This window comes from Acipenser ruthenus, chromosome 6 (assembly GCF_902713425.1).
Source record: "Acipenser ruthenus chromosome 6, fAciRut3.2 maternal haplotype, whole genome shotgun sequence".
NCBI lineage: Eukaryota > Metazoa > Chordata > Actinopteri > Acipenseriformes > Acipenseridae > Acipenser > Acipenser ruthenus.
Genome location: NC_081194.1, coordinates 16,469,479 through 16,484,793, shown reverse-complemented (window position 1 = coordinate 16,484,793; position 15,315 = coordinate 16,469,479). Strand labels below are relative to the sequence as shown.

The 15,315-nt window shown below is 35.8% G+C and overlaps 2 protein-coding genes across 3 annotated transcripts in view; one reads left to right on the top strand and one right to left on the bottom strand.

The window, feature by feature from the left end:
- Nucleotides 1-4,492, bottom strand: part of LOC117411162 (mediator of RNA polymerase II transcription subunit 23) — a 32,700-nt gene extending 28,208 nt beyond the window's left edge. Inside the window, exons 1-7 of one of the 2 annotated variants that reach the window (XM_034018394.3) lie at nt 4,193-4,492; nt 3,562-3,593; nt 3,272-3,359; nt 2,863-2,987; nt 2,149-2,260; nt 1,703-1,801; nt 81-182 (exon numbers count right to left, since the gene is read on the bottom strand). In XM_034018394.3, the coding sequence (XP_033874285.3) occupies nt 81-182; nt 1,703-1,801; nt 2,149-2,260; nt 2,863-2,987; nt 3,272-3,359; nt 3,562-3,593; nt 4,193-4,243 (609 nt within the window). In that variant the 5' untranslated portion in view covers nt 4,244-4,492. The remainder of the gene's footprint in view (nt 1-80; nt 183-1,702; nt 1,802-2,148; nt 2,261-2,862; nt 2,988-3,271; nt 3,360-3,561; nt 3,594-4,192) is intronic. The other variant, XM_034018395.3, reaches the window with a different exon arrangement.
- Nucleotides 4,493-7,156: 2,664 nt separating this feature from the next.
- LOC117410907 (interleukin-20 receptor subunit alpha-like) lies at nt 7,157-14,109 on the top strand. The gene is made up of 7 exons (XM_034017850.3): nt 7,157-7,229; nt 7,757-7,889; nt 8,011-8,189; nt 8,359-8,504; nt 9,711-9,879; nt 11,874-12,010; nt 12,583-14,109. The coding sequence occupies exons 1-7, from the start codon at nt 7,184-7,186 to the stop codon at nt 13,093-13,095; spliced, it is 1,323 nt and encodes a 440-aa protein (XP_033873741.1). The 5' UTR covers nt 7,157-7,183; the 3' UTR covers nt 13,096-14,109.
- Nucleotides 14,110-15,315: the final 1,206 nt, after the last annotated feature.

The following is a 15,315-nucleotide window of genomic DNA, read 5'->3' as shown; positions in this document are numbered from 1 at the left end:
TAAACAGTCCATTCTTAAAATATATCATGACAAGAAATGCAGATGCAAGTGATAATCTGTATAAACGTTCTATCACTTACCCAGTGTGACAGCTTTCCTTCAGGATAGAGTTTTCTGATCTCTGTAATAGCAAAATAGGCTGGCAAAAGACAGGCATTTCTATCCAGGATGTACTCAACAACCTTAAATAGAAAAGGGTACAATAATAATAAATAACAAAGACATTCTTTGGATAGCATCTATTGAAACATCCATTCTTCATATTGAGAAGTTGGTTCATGCTTTTGTTTTCTCTAGGATTGATTATTGTAACGCCCTGCTGCTGATGTATAATAGCATTCTCAACAAATTGCAATATGTTCAAAAGTCTGCAGCTAGAATTTTGTCTAGGTCACACTCTAGGGACAACATTACACTTGTGTTCGAGGCCTTGCATTGGCTGCCTGTTATGTTTCGAGTGGATTTTAAAATCCTTCTCCTGACCTACAAGGCTCTCCATGGGCTGGCTCTTTATTTGTCAGATCTTTTAACCTTTTACACACCCATTCGCAACCTCCGCTCCACCGATCTTAAGACTGTTGTGTGTCCCTTCTGCTTGCCTGCGCTCTATGGGCGACAGGGCCTTCTGTTGCTAGGTCCCAAAACTGTGGAACTCTATTCCATTAGAGATCAGGGATTCAGCAACTAAGGGTTTTTAAATCTAGCTTAAAAACTTAGTGCTCTGAGATACTTTTAAGGGCACAATATAAAATAGCATTTATTATTATAGAAGTCTCAGTTTAGCAGTACAGTGCTACATCAATATTTAGCTGTCACACAAATACTGAAATACAGAAAAAAGTGAATTATTGAAGGGCACTTACACAGTAAAGTATTGTAGCGTGCACGGGGGAAGGCAGCAGCAGGGCTGATAGGTGATGTAATCACACAAAGACATAAGCCCGATATACGCTCCCTCCAATGGAGCCGGCTGTTTTTAACAGCGGTATCGGCGCTATGCTTTAGTGTGAGAGGTCCCGGGTTCACGCCTGTCCTCCGCCTATGTGTGGATTGCCTCGCCCTGTGTGATGCGCCTGCCTGCGGGTACTGAGGTTCGTTAAACTGTAACGACCCAGGAGTCTGCACTAACTCAAAGGACTTGTTTTACTGTTCGGACGCGGGGAGGGTGTTAAGCAGCACGGGGCAGACGAACACTCCAGTCTTAAAGATTCAAATAAGGGAGCTCTTAAAAGAGAGACAGCAATAACCAGCCAGGTTTATTATTTTGGAGGCGTGGTCAAGGCTGACAGTGACTAAATAAATACAGTACCTGTAAATAATAAACCATCGAATTTGAGAACTGCACTCCGTTTCCGTCTGTCTTCATTTTCACATGTGTGAAATGTACAATTTACTGTCAACATGAACTAACTGTGAATTTAACCTAATTTGTGAATTCTCACACCATTCTCCACATTTCTTCCTCAACTGCATACCAGCTGGTACCACTATGAAATGTAGGGATTATTTCTGTCCCATTCCAAACAAACATAAAACTGTTGTGATTCCACCTGCTCTACCTATCCAAAAGCATTCAGCTTTTAAGTTAACCGGAAATAAATAGTATGGTATATTGACGAACTAGAACCAGTATCCTGTTTCAAGAATGTGCAAACAGACCATAAATAGTACAGGCCCTAGAAAGTTAATAACAACGTCTTACTTCTCGAGCTGCTAGGAGCTGCTGCACAACAGCAGAGCTCACTGTGTTGGGAATAGAATGAATCTTCTCCAACAAGGCTTTTAAGAGATCACGAACCCCCTAAATAAAAAAATAAAAAGGAAACACTAAATGTTAAATGAAACGTCTTTTGATTTCCTGAACTTAAGTCTGTGTGAAACCTATAAATGTTTTAGTACAACAGTAACACATTTCAAATGTCTAGATATTTAAATCATGCACAGAACAAATAAGTAGGTCATTGTAACCAAATGTTCATCACACTTGGGAAGCTGCGAATTAATTATGGCCATCAACAAAATGATCATCATGGTAAAGTCTGTGAATTCCATATGCCAGAACGCCATGCTTTATGTTTGGGATAAGGCACAATTTGCAACCGCATTTACAGCAATAGACACTCTATAATCACATTAATCAAAGAATACCTTATAATCAACACCACCAATTATTTTCCGAATTAGTCTAAATGTCAAGGCCCACAGCTGTGTTCTTTCCCACTCCAGATTGTCAGAGTTGATCAGAGCCTCACACACCATCCTGAACAATTAAAAAAATAAGCAAGTCAGAAACATTCATACCCATCATGGCTGTAAATACAAGATCAGTAACAAGAAGTGTCATGAAGGAAAAAAAAAAAAAGGATGACCTACTGTACATCCACTTATTCACATGTAAAAATATAAGTTTGACATACTGAGATTCCCCTATACATACTGAGATTCCCCTATTAAGGTTCCCTCAATAAGTTGGGCTAGAGAATGTCCAAACCATTTCTTCCCAAATGAATAAGCATTTATTTCCTCTAAACAAGGAATAAGAACACCATTTTTTTTTTGTTTTGCCAGTACAGATGTATTTAATCTAGAACAGTTATGCAAGTGATTAGAAATACCGACCCTAGAGTACTGATTGTATTCAATAAGCACTCCCACTAGACACTGACTATAATGTCCCTTGTGAAGTCACAGAGATGGTTCTGCTTTCCCAGTATTGTTGTTGAATAATTGAACTCTCACATTTGTTTATTGATCAATACGCTGCAGACAGATGGATTTAAAAAAAAAAAAAAGTTGTCAGTGTAGTATTACTTATAAAAATGTGCCCTCCTTTACCACAAGATATCAAATGTGTTTTCTTACCTTGGTGGCAAGAGGCCCGTTTCCACAGCCATTGCCAGGCAGTCGTAAAGGAAGGATATTCTTTTCGGACTATGCTGGCCATGAATGAATCTAACTATCCACTGCACACACTGGTCATGGGATTCCTAAAAACACATATTTCAGTTTAGAAATTTAGGAAAAACTGCAGCAGGGACTTCTCTCAAACAGCATCTAGGAGCACTGCTGTAGTATGTCCACATACTGTATATTTTATATGCAGATGGCTTAAATTGAAAATCCACGGTACTGTACCTCTAAGTAAATTAGTATTTTGTCAATCTGAGTGAAAAGTTTTTCACCACAATATCAAACAGAATCCATACCTTTTGATCCATAACCTATTGGCTAAAAAAAAATAAAAATCAGAACAGAAGACTTGATTTCTCACCTGAGGAAGAGTGTTCCAGTACTGTCGAAATGCTCCAAGACAACTGATCAGCTTTGTTCTTTCATCTTCAGGTGTGTCCATGAACAAGCTACGATCATTTAAACAAATATGTACACAAACAGACATACTAATTAAAAACAGCTTAATTGCAAGCAACAGCTCTAAATTGTGGCGGCTCATCTCCACTCTTATCACCCTGACAATTGATACTTTCTAAAACAAACTGCTCTGCCCAGATGCATAAACTGATATTAAAATATTGCAGTTGAAACAAGTCAGTACACACTTACCCAGCAAAGGCTTCCTCTATGATCTCCGTTTTCTGGGGGGTGGGGAAAGAGTATGAATAATCAATTTTCAATATATGTTACACGTAATAAATACAAATATATTACGGCTATCGGTAGTTACTAGTAAAAATGTTATAATAGGTAACTTTTCCTGTTGTAATATTTCGAATAGGTAAGATTTAGCCTACCATATCATATTACTTGTAATGGGTAGGGTTCCCCGCAGAACAGCGATATTATAAAGTAATAATGCTAATACTTATTTTTCTCAATATGTCCCACACCCCACAACAAATTAAATTAATGTACAGTTGAACACGTTTGACAAGCATGTCTGTCGAGTGATGTTTGATGTAGCAAACATGGTATGGTGGTAGTACTACATCAGTTAAAGTAAGGCATATATATATATATATATATATATATAGTTACATAATTGTTACTTATGAAGTTCTGCCATGATACTGTTACTTTAGACCACATTTATTTATACGCCAACTGCTAATTAACCAAGTGCTATAAAATATATGTAAACTGACGTTTCCCATTAGAACTGGCTTTAATTAACATGCAGACAACCTTTACTTTATCTATAATGTATCATCACATTTGAGAACAAAGGATTACTCACCACAACCTCCTCAAATATGCTCTGGAGCTGCGTTTCCATTGAAATGGCCATTGTCCCGTCAGCAAAAATGTCTCTTTGAGTATTCGTTAAAATATTTGAATTAAATACAAAATCCCTCCATGCGAAGTAATCACATTGTCATCTCCTAGTACTTACATCTGCTTTTTTCCCCCTCCCTCCCACTGTGGCTGCTGCGTACAGGAAGGCGTTGCTTGGCTCTAAACATTCCGAACCGAAACTACACTATAGGTAAATAGGTTCCGCAGGTCTCTGTTGTTTTTAGAGCATTCTATTATTATTATTATTATTATTATGATGTATTTTGTGTTTTTGTTGTAAGTACTCATTTACTAGGTTTATTTTAAAATTGTAATATCTGCTTATGCATAGTCAAGGTAGTTTCAGTTGTTATCAAGTTGTAGTGATTTCTTATATACCGTTACATTTGGGATGCTTAATAATAATTGCTTATGTAGCGTTCTCGGTTCCCGCAGACATGCGCATCACACAGAGCGAGGAAATCCACACACAGGCGGAGGGCGGGCGCGAACCCGGGTACTCTCGCACTCAAGCATAACGCCGATACCGCTGTACAAAAGAGCCGGCTCCTTTGCAAGGAGCATATATCGGGCTTATGTCTCTGTGTGTGTGATTACGTCCCCTACCAGCCCTACTGCTGCCTTCCCCCGTGCACGCTACACTTAGTTTTAGTGCAATGGGATTATTTTAATATTATTTTAAAAAACACTACTGGTAGTAATCAGCCAGGTTACAGGTCATTTAGAATAAGAAATAAACATATAGAGCAAAGAACATATAACCTCCCATCGTCAAGACATTAAAACAGCAGTCACTATTAGAACAGAACATAAGAAAAGTTTGAGAACAAGAAAAGGCCATTCGGCCCATCAAGGCTCGTCCCTATTAGCACCATTTTAAAAGCACAGAATCAGTCTTTTTAAAATCTTCTCTGTGTTTTAGAGCCTACTACTTCACCTTGTAGGCTATTCTATGCAGTTATAACATGTACTAATTTCTCTGAAAACAAGTGTTTCAGTAGACATTTGTGTGTGGTGAGGAACACAATTGTTGGCTGCACTTACACTAGCATCCAGGAATTCATTCTGGAGTTAAAACAGTGAATATAAACACAATTTGTGTGATTTATTTGAAGTTTGCGATCATAGAAAACAATATACACAATTAAATTTGTTCTCTGTTATGCAAATTAAATTCCCCTTATCTACTTTGAAATGACTGAACATGAACTATATACTTCTGTATTTTACAGTCTGTATTGTTATATTTTCTTTTCTTCATAATAAAGCAGGAACTGCATTCTGGTAGAGAGCCTAAGGTCATTTCATAATGAACTTGTTCTGGAAACTTTTCAGACAATTGTTTTCATAATGTTTCAAGGCTGAATAAATAAATGATAGCAACCCACAATGTGTTAAACAAACTTGCAATTTTGGGGGATTTTGTACAGTAGTTGGAAGTTGCTGAAAATTTCAAGCAATTAGTATGGGCCTTAAATATTGTTAAACAGTGGAAAAAAGAAAAACAAATCTCAGTGTGGGGAAGCAAATGGACAAACAGAATGCTTGAGCTTTATAGTCAAAAGTGTAGAGTACAAATCAGAGGAAGTTACGAAAAGTAGTTCAGTGCACTGGTGAGACCACACTTAAGCCCTGTCATACTATGCCTTTAAACCATATTAGTTGTCTTTAAACTGGCTTAAAAGTGCTACATACGGTTTGCATCCACACTACGAAGCGTTTAATACCGTACTCGAGACCACAGAACAGGCACCAGAAGGACTTGCAATCAGTGTACACACTGCATTAATTTTTTTCCTTAAAAAAAAAAAAAATCTGTCAGAACATCTATGTAACATCTAGTGGGGAAAATATCAAAAGCACAACGTTAAAATAGGCCACTACAAAATGAAGTTAAAAGTAGGATCGGGATGAATAATTCACTTAATTTGTCAGTTCTGTTTTAAATAAAATTAAGGGGACCAGAATTAGGCGCAGTCAAAATATGAAGGTAAAAACAAAAATTGTTTTGTAATTAACAGCTTTTTTTTTTTAGTTTAGTTATGAAAACAGAATCAGCTCAATTTGTCTAAGAGAAGTCACCTTATTAAAAATAAAACCGAAAACTTCAAGCCCTACTTGTGTGTGTTCATATTTACTTTTTCCAAAATACTTGTTTTATTTATTTTTAGCAATATGAAATCTATTGATAGCATAACACATTATTTTAAAATAAAACACAGTGCATGGTGGGATACTATCGCATTAATTTCCACTGTTCACTGCGCTACTAGAAACCGTAATCAAACTATTCTAATAGTGTGTGGACACATTAAGCCCGACTAAAGAAATTTTACTTCAGTGTGGACTTGTTGAGCTGGATTAATTAGAACGGTTTCGAGTATGGTTCTCTAGATCGGTTATGTAGTGTGGGCAGGGCCTTAGAATAATTAGGGTGGCCTTGATTTCAGTCTTAACATTTTTAAAATGAATTGACACAATTAACCCTAACCAATACTTTAAACGCAGCACAGTAACCAGAACTAGAGAAGACAGTTGAAAATGAATTGGAGATAGACTTAAGACAGAAGGTAGGAGACACTGCTTTACACAGAGATGGAATGAAGGTATGGAATGGGTTACCTAGCCATGTTGTTGATACTGAATCATTGGGATACTTTTTTTTAAATCAATCAGCAATTTGAACCGATTAAGCACTGATGATTCTATATATGAATAAGTAAAAGTATGCATAAATAAAATACTATTTTTTTTTTCATAAAATATTTTAATATTGGAACGTGTAGCCAACTAGGTTTACCTGAACTACAGGAAGTGGTGCAATTACATTGTATTCAGTCTTGTTCTGCTATTAAATTGAGGAAGGAGATATATTAATAAATTGGTGCAAAGTTCCCCAGCTTAAGTCACTTTGTAGAAAACAAATGCAAGTATGATTTTACAGTATTGCATGGTACTCTTCTTCTCTGTTGAAATTGGTAAGTACAATACACATTTGCAAGTAAAATGTATTTGGTTATATATTTATGTACAGTATGTATGTATGTATATCTGTATGTAGGTATGTATTTACAAACACCCCAAAATATTTTAACCAACCAATTAATGGTCAGACTCTATAGCCCTATGAAATCTCATCATAATAGCATTTACATGTATTATTATTTTTACTATTTACTGTAGTTTCATTTTACCTACAAATATTATGGGTCTGGCATCTACTATATACTTAATGAAGTAATTGTAGGAATAATTACAACATGACATACTGAAACTTACCCAAATCTTAATTTGCTGCGCTGGGGATGTTTCTCAGTATGAGAAGGGGATGACTGGGTAATCTGTTTCATCAATATCAAACTTGAATTAATCAAAAAGAGATTTTATTTATGTATTTATTTATTTATTTAAATGCTGTTTTGTTTTTCTTTTCATAATCAGCTTTATTCTCCAAGAAGGAGATAGACAAAAATACTTGCAAGTAATGTATCATTGTTTTTTATAGGCACTTGCTCATCCCGAGACTCTTTGAAGCCTGTTGGTGTAAAATTCTTCTCTATAAATCTTATAAATAATCTCCATTGGCAACCAGGGAATGGAAGTAGTAACGAAACACTCTACTATGTGCAGCATAAAATGTAAGTATTCCATATAGTGCATATGTTGAAAGCAAAGGCATTTCTTTTTTAATATAGCCCAAAGAGATCCAGTACCAATAGTGTGAAAGGCCTGTTTGCTTAACATTTATTTACTTTTTAGTTACGGGGACACAGACTGGAAAAACAAAACAGAATGCTGGGGTATCTCTGCAACTTCTTGTGATCTCACAGCAGAAACAGCAGACTATGCAGAAACATATCATGGGCAGGTGCAAGCAAGAGATCTGGACGTTACTTCTGATTGGACGGGGAGTAGCAGTTTCATCCCTTTTGATGACAGTAAGTGTATTTGATGACAGTATTGTTTTATGCAATATCAGTACAATGCATTTATTGGTACGCTGGCTTTGTAACTTTGTGCAAAATGTCTTCATTGTCCTGAATTACAAATTGCTGCTAATCATTTTAAAATTAAAAAAAAAAAGTTTTATTTTTATTTTTTCTGAAGCTGTGATTGATTGTCCAAAACTGAAGGTAACACCAAAGGTTAACTCCCTGCAGATAAACATTGCTCCTTTTGACAAGCGGAGAAGGACACCTTCTCTGAGGAAAGTGTTAGAATACTTAGTAACACTTTCACAACCTGACAATCAGGTAAGGAATCAAACAGTTCAGTTACAGCTGATCAATGTAAAATTGTTTTGTATTGTATTTGTCAGTTTTCTTTTACCCACCATATATTTAAAAGCATCACTGATACACATATACTTAGACCCTTTCTATTAGTGTATAAATACAATGGTGATACCAGGGCCATAGCCAGCCATGTAAAATCCCAGTGGCACTTGCCCGTGCCACTCGCCACTTAAGTTTTTATAGCGGAAGAAAAAAAAGATCTGACATTATTATATGTTGTTTATTTAAATACAAAAGTTTAGTTAACAGTTTTTTTTTTCTGAATAAGATGCTATTGTATAATATTGAGTACCTGAGGTTCTAAATTTGCGAGACCTGTGTGGTTTTGTGCAGTGCAACTAAGTAGCTTTTTTCTATGCATTCAAATTCAATATGAAAGAACATAAGAGTACTAATGCCAGAATATTTGTTGTAGACACTGTACAGTTTTAAATCCTTATCTATCAAACATGAATTTTAACAGTGATGTCATTATCCAAATACAGAGAAGACAGGAGTGCTTGCATACATAAAGTTTTGTGTGATATTCATTATAATTGTAGTTATAATAAGTTCTGAGTTATACGCATGAATATGCATTTGACTTCTATTAATGGGATTGGTCAGCTGTAAGGCTCCTTGCAAACTGCAGCCCGATGAACTCGACAAAACCCTCAACTTAACTACCAGTGTCAATCACGCACTGTCTGAAATAAACCTTGAAGTATCCCCCTTACTTCAAATGCAAAAGTCAAATGCTTCTAAACAGAGCAGAATGGATATTTAGGGTTTCTGGTTTTCGTCTTTTATTTCAGAGCGCTATATGCACACAATGAGGGATGAAATGCATTTTATTTTGTGGCAAAGCAATGTGTAAAAGGGCCTAAATAAATATTTATTAGTATGATTTTAACCGAGGTGCGTGCCTCGGGTGCCTCATAACTGGCTACGGCCGTGGATATGTTTAATAGAGTTGGTGGAATATAAGGAAGGGGACCTTTTTAGTATATATTTTATATATTGTACACATTCAGCAGATCCTACTTAACCCTCCCCCCACCCCCCTCCCCCCCCCCACACACACACCCCTCACACCCACCCCTCACACCCTAAAAACAACTTTGTTGTAGTGTGTACATTGAAAAACTAAGGTAAAACTAAAGATGCCATGATTTTTTTTTCCAGATATATACAAATGAAATAATTTCTAAAAATAGAACGATATCTATTTCAACATTAACCCCAGGAACAAAGTATTGTATCACTGTTAAAACACAATATTGTAAAACAAAAGCACCAACATCTTGTAAGACCAGTAAAGCAAGTGAGAAGTATTGTGCAACAACTAAGAAAGGTAAGATTGATCACAAATGCGTATTTGTTTTCACAGTAAAGAGACCCTTGCCAGATTATTTATATTTATATTTCTACGGTTGTGGGGTTAAGATGATACATACTTGGGGGTTGTGAGGCTAGTGCCAGACACTTTCATAATTCTGCCATGGAGTTAGGTTTATATAAATTAAAATAACATTACTAAACAGTAGGGGTGTTAATTGTTCAGAGTTTAAACGTTAGTAAAGTGTCAAACGTTTTTAATTTTGCTTAATCGTTTAAACTTTGTCAAAAATGTGCAGGTCAAATATTAAGAACAAGAGGGTGTCTGTGTAAATAACCGCTGTTCAAGAGTTGTTGTTTTTTTTCGTTGTGTACTTCCTACCTTTGTCACGTGGAAACAATGTCACTGGATATTCACCTTTTGCTCACGTGTCTAGCAAGGTCATCTTCGGGAGCTCGAAAAAGGTGAAGTTCTGTCTGCGATAAAAAGGGAGACCAAAAAGTAAAATGTAGGCTATGCCCTTACACTGGCAGTACGGGAACAATGTTAAATAACATGAAAGTAAAGTACTGTATCCAGTACATACGATGTCAATACTCATGTACTTAATTGGGACTTAGTCAAAACGTTGTGGTTGAATTGAGTTCGGCACGCCTCTAGAGCATCCATCTGAAACTGGCCTCTAAGCGTCTAATCTTTATTCAAGCTATAATACACACTTTATTACAACCGTTATGGGTAACCATATTTACATTAATACAGATTAGTCGATTCTGCTTTTAAATGAAAAAGCATGTCAAATTTAAAAGCCTGTTTAGTTGTTTCACAGAAAAACCTGTAAATTAAATCAATTTTACTAGTTAATGCTTTTCTCAGTTGTTATTGAGAGGCACGAATGGCTTCACAGGTATCAATTGCATTGTTAAAGAAGAGTAGAAAAGTCGGGGTAAAACACCGAAAATCAGAAGCCCTATTATAGACATATATGCGGTAATGTATAAAAAGACATTTGTTTAAAAATAATTAATAGCACTTTCTCATAATGTTTATTTTTTAAATTAACGTTTAATAAACTTTATATTTTTTAAAGTTTAAGCATTTAATAGATTAAACAGAATCTAGCACCCCTACTAAAAAGTATATGTACATTTTAGCAAAGCTTAAACAAAAATATCCTGTTTTATGAGGATCTTGTATTGATTTTTTTTCCAGTAAGTATTATCTATGCAGGAGTGGATAACTAATATAACTAATATACCAGGTTTAACAGGTATAATGAGATAATTAACTATTTTACGACCTAGCTGAAGGTTTTATGTGGTTCAAATAAAAAAATAAGAACATAGTTAGAGCAAATATGATAACAGTGATACTCTGTCTCTTTCAGTCCATTTGAAAGCAATAATTTGTTTCAACCAGATGCTTAAATACCTAAGTTAAGACCTATGTTCAAATGAACAATTTAAAGATTAAGTAGCGGGGTTCTGAAGAATATAGCGCTGCACATACCCATTTGTTGCTACAACTGTTCAAATAACGTGTCATTTTTCTTTTCATTGTTAACATCATGACAACTTTTTACACTTAACTTTTTGAAGTCTGTTTCAAAGCTCTTTTCAAAATGTCTGCTCTAGTGCACTGATAGTGTGAGGATTATTACCCACATTGTCAAACAGGTAACACAGCAATAATGATGCATGATGTGGTACGGAACAGAAAGGCCAGAACTTTGTTGATTTTTTAAAAAATGTTTATTTAGTGGACAGATCTCGAACCCCAGTGCACTACAGCGGCCATTTTGAAACCGACTTTAAAGTTCTAGGTTTAAATAGCTGTCAGGATGTTAACAATGAAAAGAAAAATGACAGGTACTCTATTTAAACAGTTGTAGCAACATGTGGGGACGTGTCACACTATATTTTTTGGAACCCCACTACTCTTTAAGCCCTGGGTGGAAGGCTCTGGATTAACATTTTGTTTTATTCATCCTGTTTTATTGCTTTTCACAGATCCAGTAACCATGAGAATAATTCAGGCTTTGATAGGCGGTATATGTGGAGTCGTGTTTGTCTGTGTGCTTAAAGTATTCTTAATATTTATTTATCGGTACACATATCGACCCAAAGCAAGTTTACCAGCCTCCTTGGTAAGTATAAGATACACACGCACACACAGAGACATTTTTTACATCATTTCTTGTATGATATACGTTTTTTAAATATTTAGAAATTCTCCAGTTAGCATGACAAATATTCCGTAGATTAGACCTACAGATACATATTGCTGTCTATTGTCAGAGCTAAGTGATGATTCAAAAAAGTTAAACAGACTCAAGGACACAGAAGAAAAGGCCTATTTTTTTTTAATAAGATGTTCTCAAGTATTGTAGCTCATTGAGTTATTTGTACAATTATTCAGGAAATTGTGATATTTATGAGTTTACTCTGCAAATGAATAAAGGGATGTGTAGTAACGATAAGCAAATTAAATGTATCCACTAGGTGGAGACAGTTGGCCAGGGATGTGCTACAAAATGCAGTCTTCTGGCTGATACAGAACAAGATTGCATTATGAATGCAAAAACAGGATTCTTATTAGCTGCAGGAAATAGAATTGTCAATAGCCTTCCCCACAGTGTACGAAGACACAAAATATAGCACCGGCTGAGGAAAGCAATTGTCACTTTATACGTTTACAGTCATTTTATTCACATTGCAGGTCTCGATATCTAAGAAAGAAACTCTGTTGGATTCAAAAGAACATAGCGTGGAAGCCTCTAAAAGCACAGAAGATCGTAAAATGATACTTACAGTGGAAAAGAATGTGTATGTTAGCTGCCCAGTTAATCCAAGGTATGTGGCTCAACTGCAGATGAAGAACCATCGCACCAACACAAGTCACAGTGCTATATCCAATCAGTTATATCACATGTTGCACCACAGCCCTGAATATACTGCCCAACACGACTCTACAGGAGAACAGTCAGACTTAAGAATGACAGGAGTGTGTTCAGAAGGGATGCTACAACCTGAATACGGCAATGTGCAAAATGAAGAAGATTGTCGTGAATATGGCCACGTTCAAACAGTTGAAAATGTGTCTGAAACTCAGAATATGATAAGCCCAGGTCAGAATACTGAGTATAAGAATGTGGGTAACTCTGAACAGCAACCTGATTACAGTAATGTAGGAAATCCTAAAAAAACTCTGGAGTATAGCAATTTGCAGTAAATCTTGAACCGCAGTGGGTTTACAGCAGCAATCATACATACAGTACATTAAGACATGTCATTTGATTGCTATTGTCCAAAATTACTACATTTTCAAATACAGTACTGTATGAAATTAAACATAAAAAAATGTATATTCGTATTCTGCCTTTCAGATGTTTTTTTTTTGTTATTCCATTGTTTAAAAAGCACAGTGAATTACTAGTTTGATAGCTGGTTGTGTACTATAACCTACTGATGATAAAATGGTATTTACTGATTACACTGTAAAGTAAGAAAATACTCTTTGTAAATATTAAATATGTTCAGAAACTTAAAATAAATAAAGTTGGGATCCTGTGCCAAAACTTTATAAGAATGGGCTGTAATTTGTAATTTACAAATATGGGGATTGTTGGATTTTGTGCTATTTTAATATTGTATATCTGTGTTATATCAACCTGCATATTTTTTGTACATATGAATTGTTGTCAGTCAATTTTAACTAGCCCTGCTTATCAGGGCCGGATTAACCCATCACTGGGCCCTAGGCAAGCATATGCTTGGGGCCCCCCTACCCCACACATATACATACAAACATATATACATACACACACCTCTATGTACATTATAGCCTTTATAACTAGCCTTCCACTCTTTTACAACAGCTATAATTCTCACATAATTCAAACAAACAAGGAACACCATATGAAGCTGAAAAAAGGTAATATATAGGGTGCTCAAACTTTTGTTCACTAACGGTAGCTCCACAATAGTCCACAAAAATAAATAGTAAAAAACGAACATACCTGTACATTGTTGTGTAGTCAAATACGTTACAATTTACTGCACACAAAATCGGCAATGATGTTTCCTTGTTTTTTTTGTTGATCGGGTGGGGTTTGACTTGCTTCATTAAATAAAATACCTTTTTATCCAGAGCAGAGAAATCGTAAATGTTTTTGGCATACAAGGAACTTCAGGTGTTACATATGGTAGATTTCTGTACCCTATAGAATGCTGTACTCTTGATTGCACACCGACACAGCTGCATTTTTTAAAAGCTCGCTAGACGTGAACGCTTGATGTTTCTGAACAGTATTTACATGTAATAAAATGAAAGGGTGTTAAAAGAAAGATGAAGTTTTATAAAGTTACTTTAATCACGGGTTTCATGTATTGAGCAACGCAGGAGGCTGAATGTACTGCAATTTTATTTTGCCACAGAATTAGTTTTGTGTTATTTACAATATTTGTTGCAACTGCAGCAGAACTCAATGGTAGTGTTTGAGAACACAGCGGAGCTCGGGCACAGAAATATTGCGCGTGCACGTCCAGCATTCTTTGAAAAACGATCTGCACAGGCAAGGAATCATGTGGGGATTAAGAATTCTATAGGGTACAGAAATCTGCATAACACTTGTCAGAACATTTAGATTTTGGGGCACATGCCTCGGTTTGAATGTCAGTGATTGAATTATTTTTTCCAGTTGAGGCGCAAATCTCTATATATGTAAAAAACAAAAAACAAACAAACAAAAAAAAAAACGAATAACCGTCTTACCCCCCCTGCCCCCTGCCGCCATGAGTTTGGGTCCTAGGCACATGCCTAGTTTGCCTATGCGTTAATCTTGCTCATTGCTTATTGTGTTGCATTAAAGTGGAAGATCTAAAAAAGCCCAGTTTCCTGACATAAAATCACATTTTTTTGAGTATACACAAACATGGCAACCAGACCACACCAAACTAAGACAAATTAACATAAAAGAAGTGCTGTCTTTATTATCCCAGTCATTGTCCGCATGCCAGAACCAGCACAGTATTATGTCAGTCATAACTAAGCATTTATTCCCAGGGGTGTCTACATCATTTGGACAACAATTTAAAAGATAACGATACCGGTATCTACAAATACTAACCATTTATATTTCTAGAAAAGCCTACAGACTGCACAATATGCTACTCTCAGTCTATCAACAACACAGCATTCCTAAAACTTTTGCTACTGAATTCGTGCAGACCAGTAACATATTTTTTTACACTTTTTAAAAATAATGAAACAATATTTTTCTAGGTTTGTGCCGTTGTGATAACATCATAACGAGCGCTATATTAGAGCAACTTAAAAGCTGTCTTTAGGAAAGGACATGCGTTGCTGAATGCTGGTCATATTACGCAACAATAAATGTGTTTTTATACCACGTTAAATGACAAATCCTCTACAAGGCGCATTGGAGAAGCT

Excerpts from the sequence above, each read along its gene's own strand:
- LOC117410907 (XM_034017850.3), top strand. The coding sequence starts at position 7,184 with ATGATTTTACAGTATTGCATGGTACTCTTCTTCTCTGTTGAAATTG. Across the intron at positions 8,505-9,710 it reads TTTCACAACCTGACAATCAG|ATATATACAAATGAAATAAT; the intron begins GTAAGGAATCAA and ends TTTTTTTTCCAG. Across the intron at positions 12,011-12,582 it reads CAAGTTTACCAGCCTCCTTG|GTCTCGATATCTAAGAAAGA; the intron begins GTAAGTATAAGA and ends TTCACATTGCAG.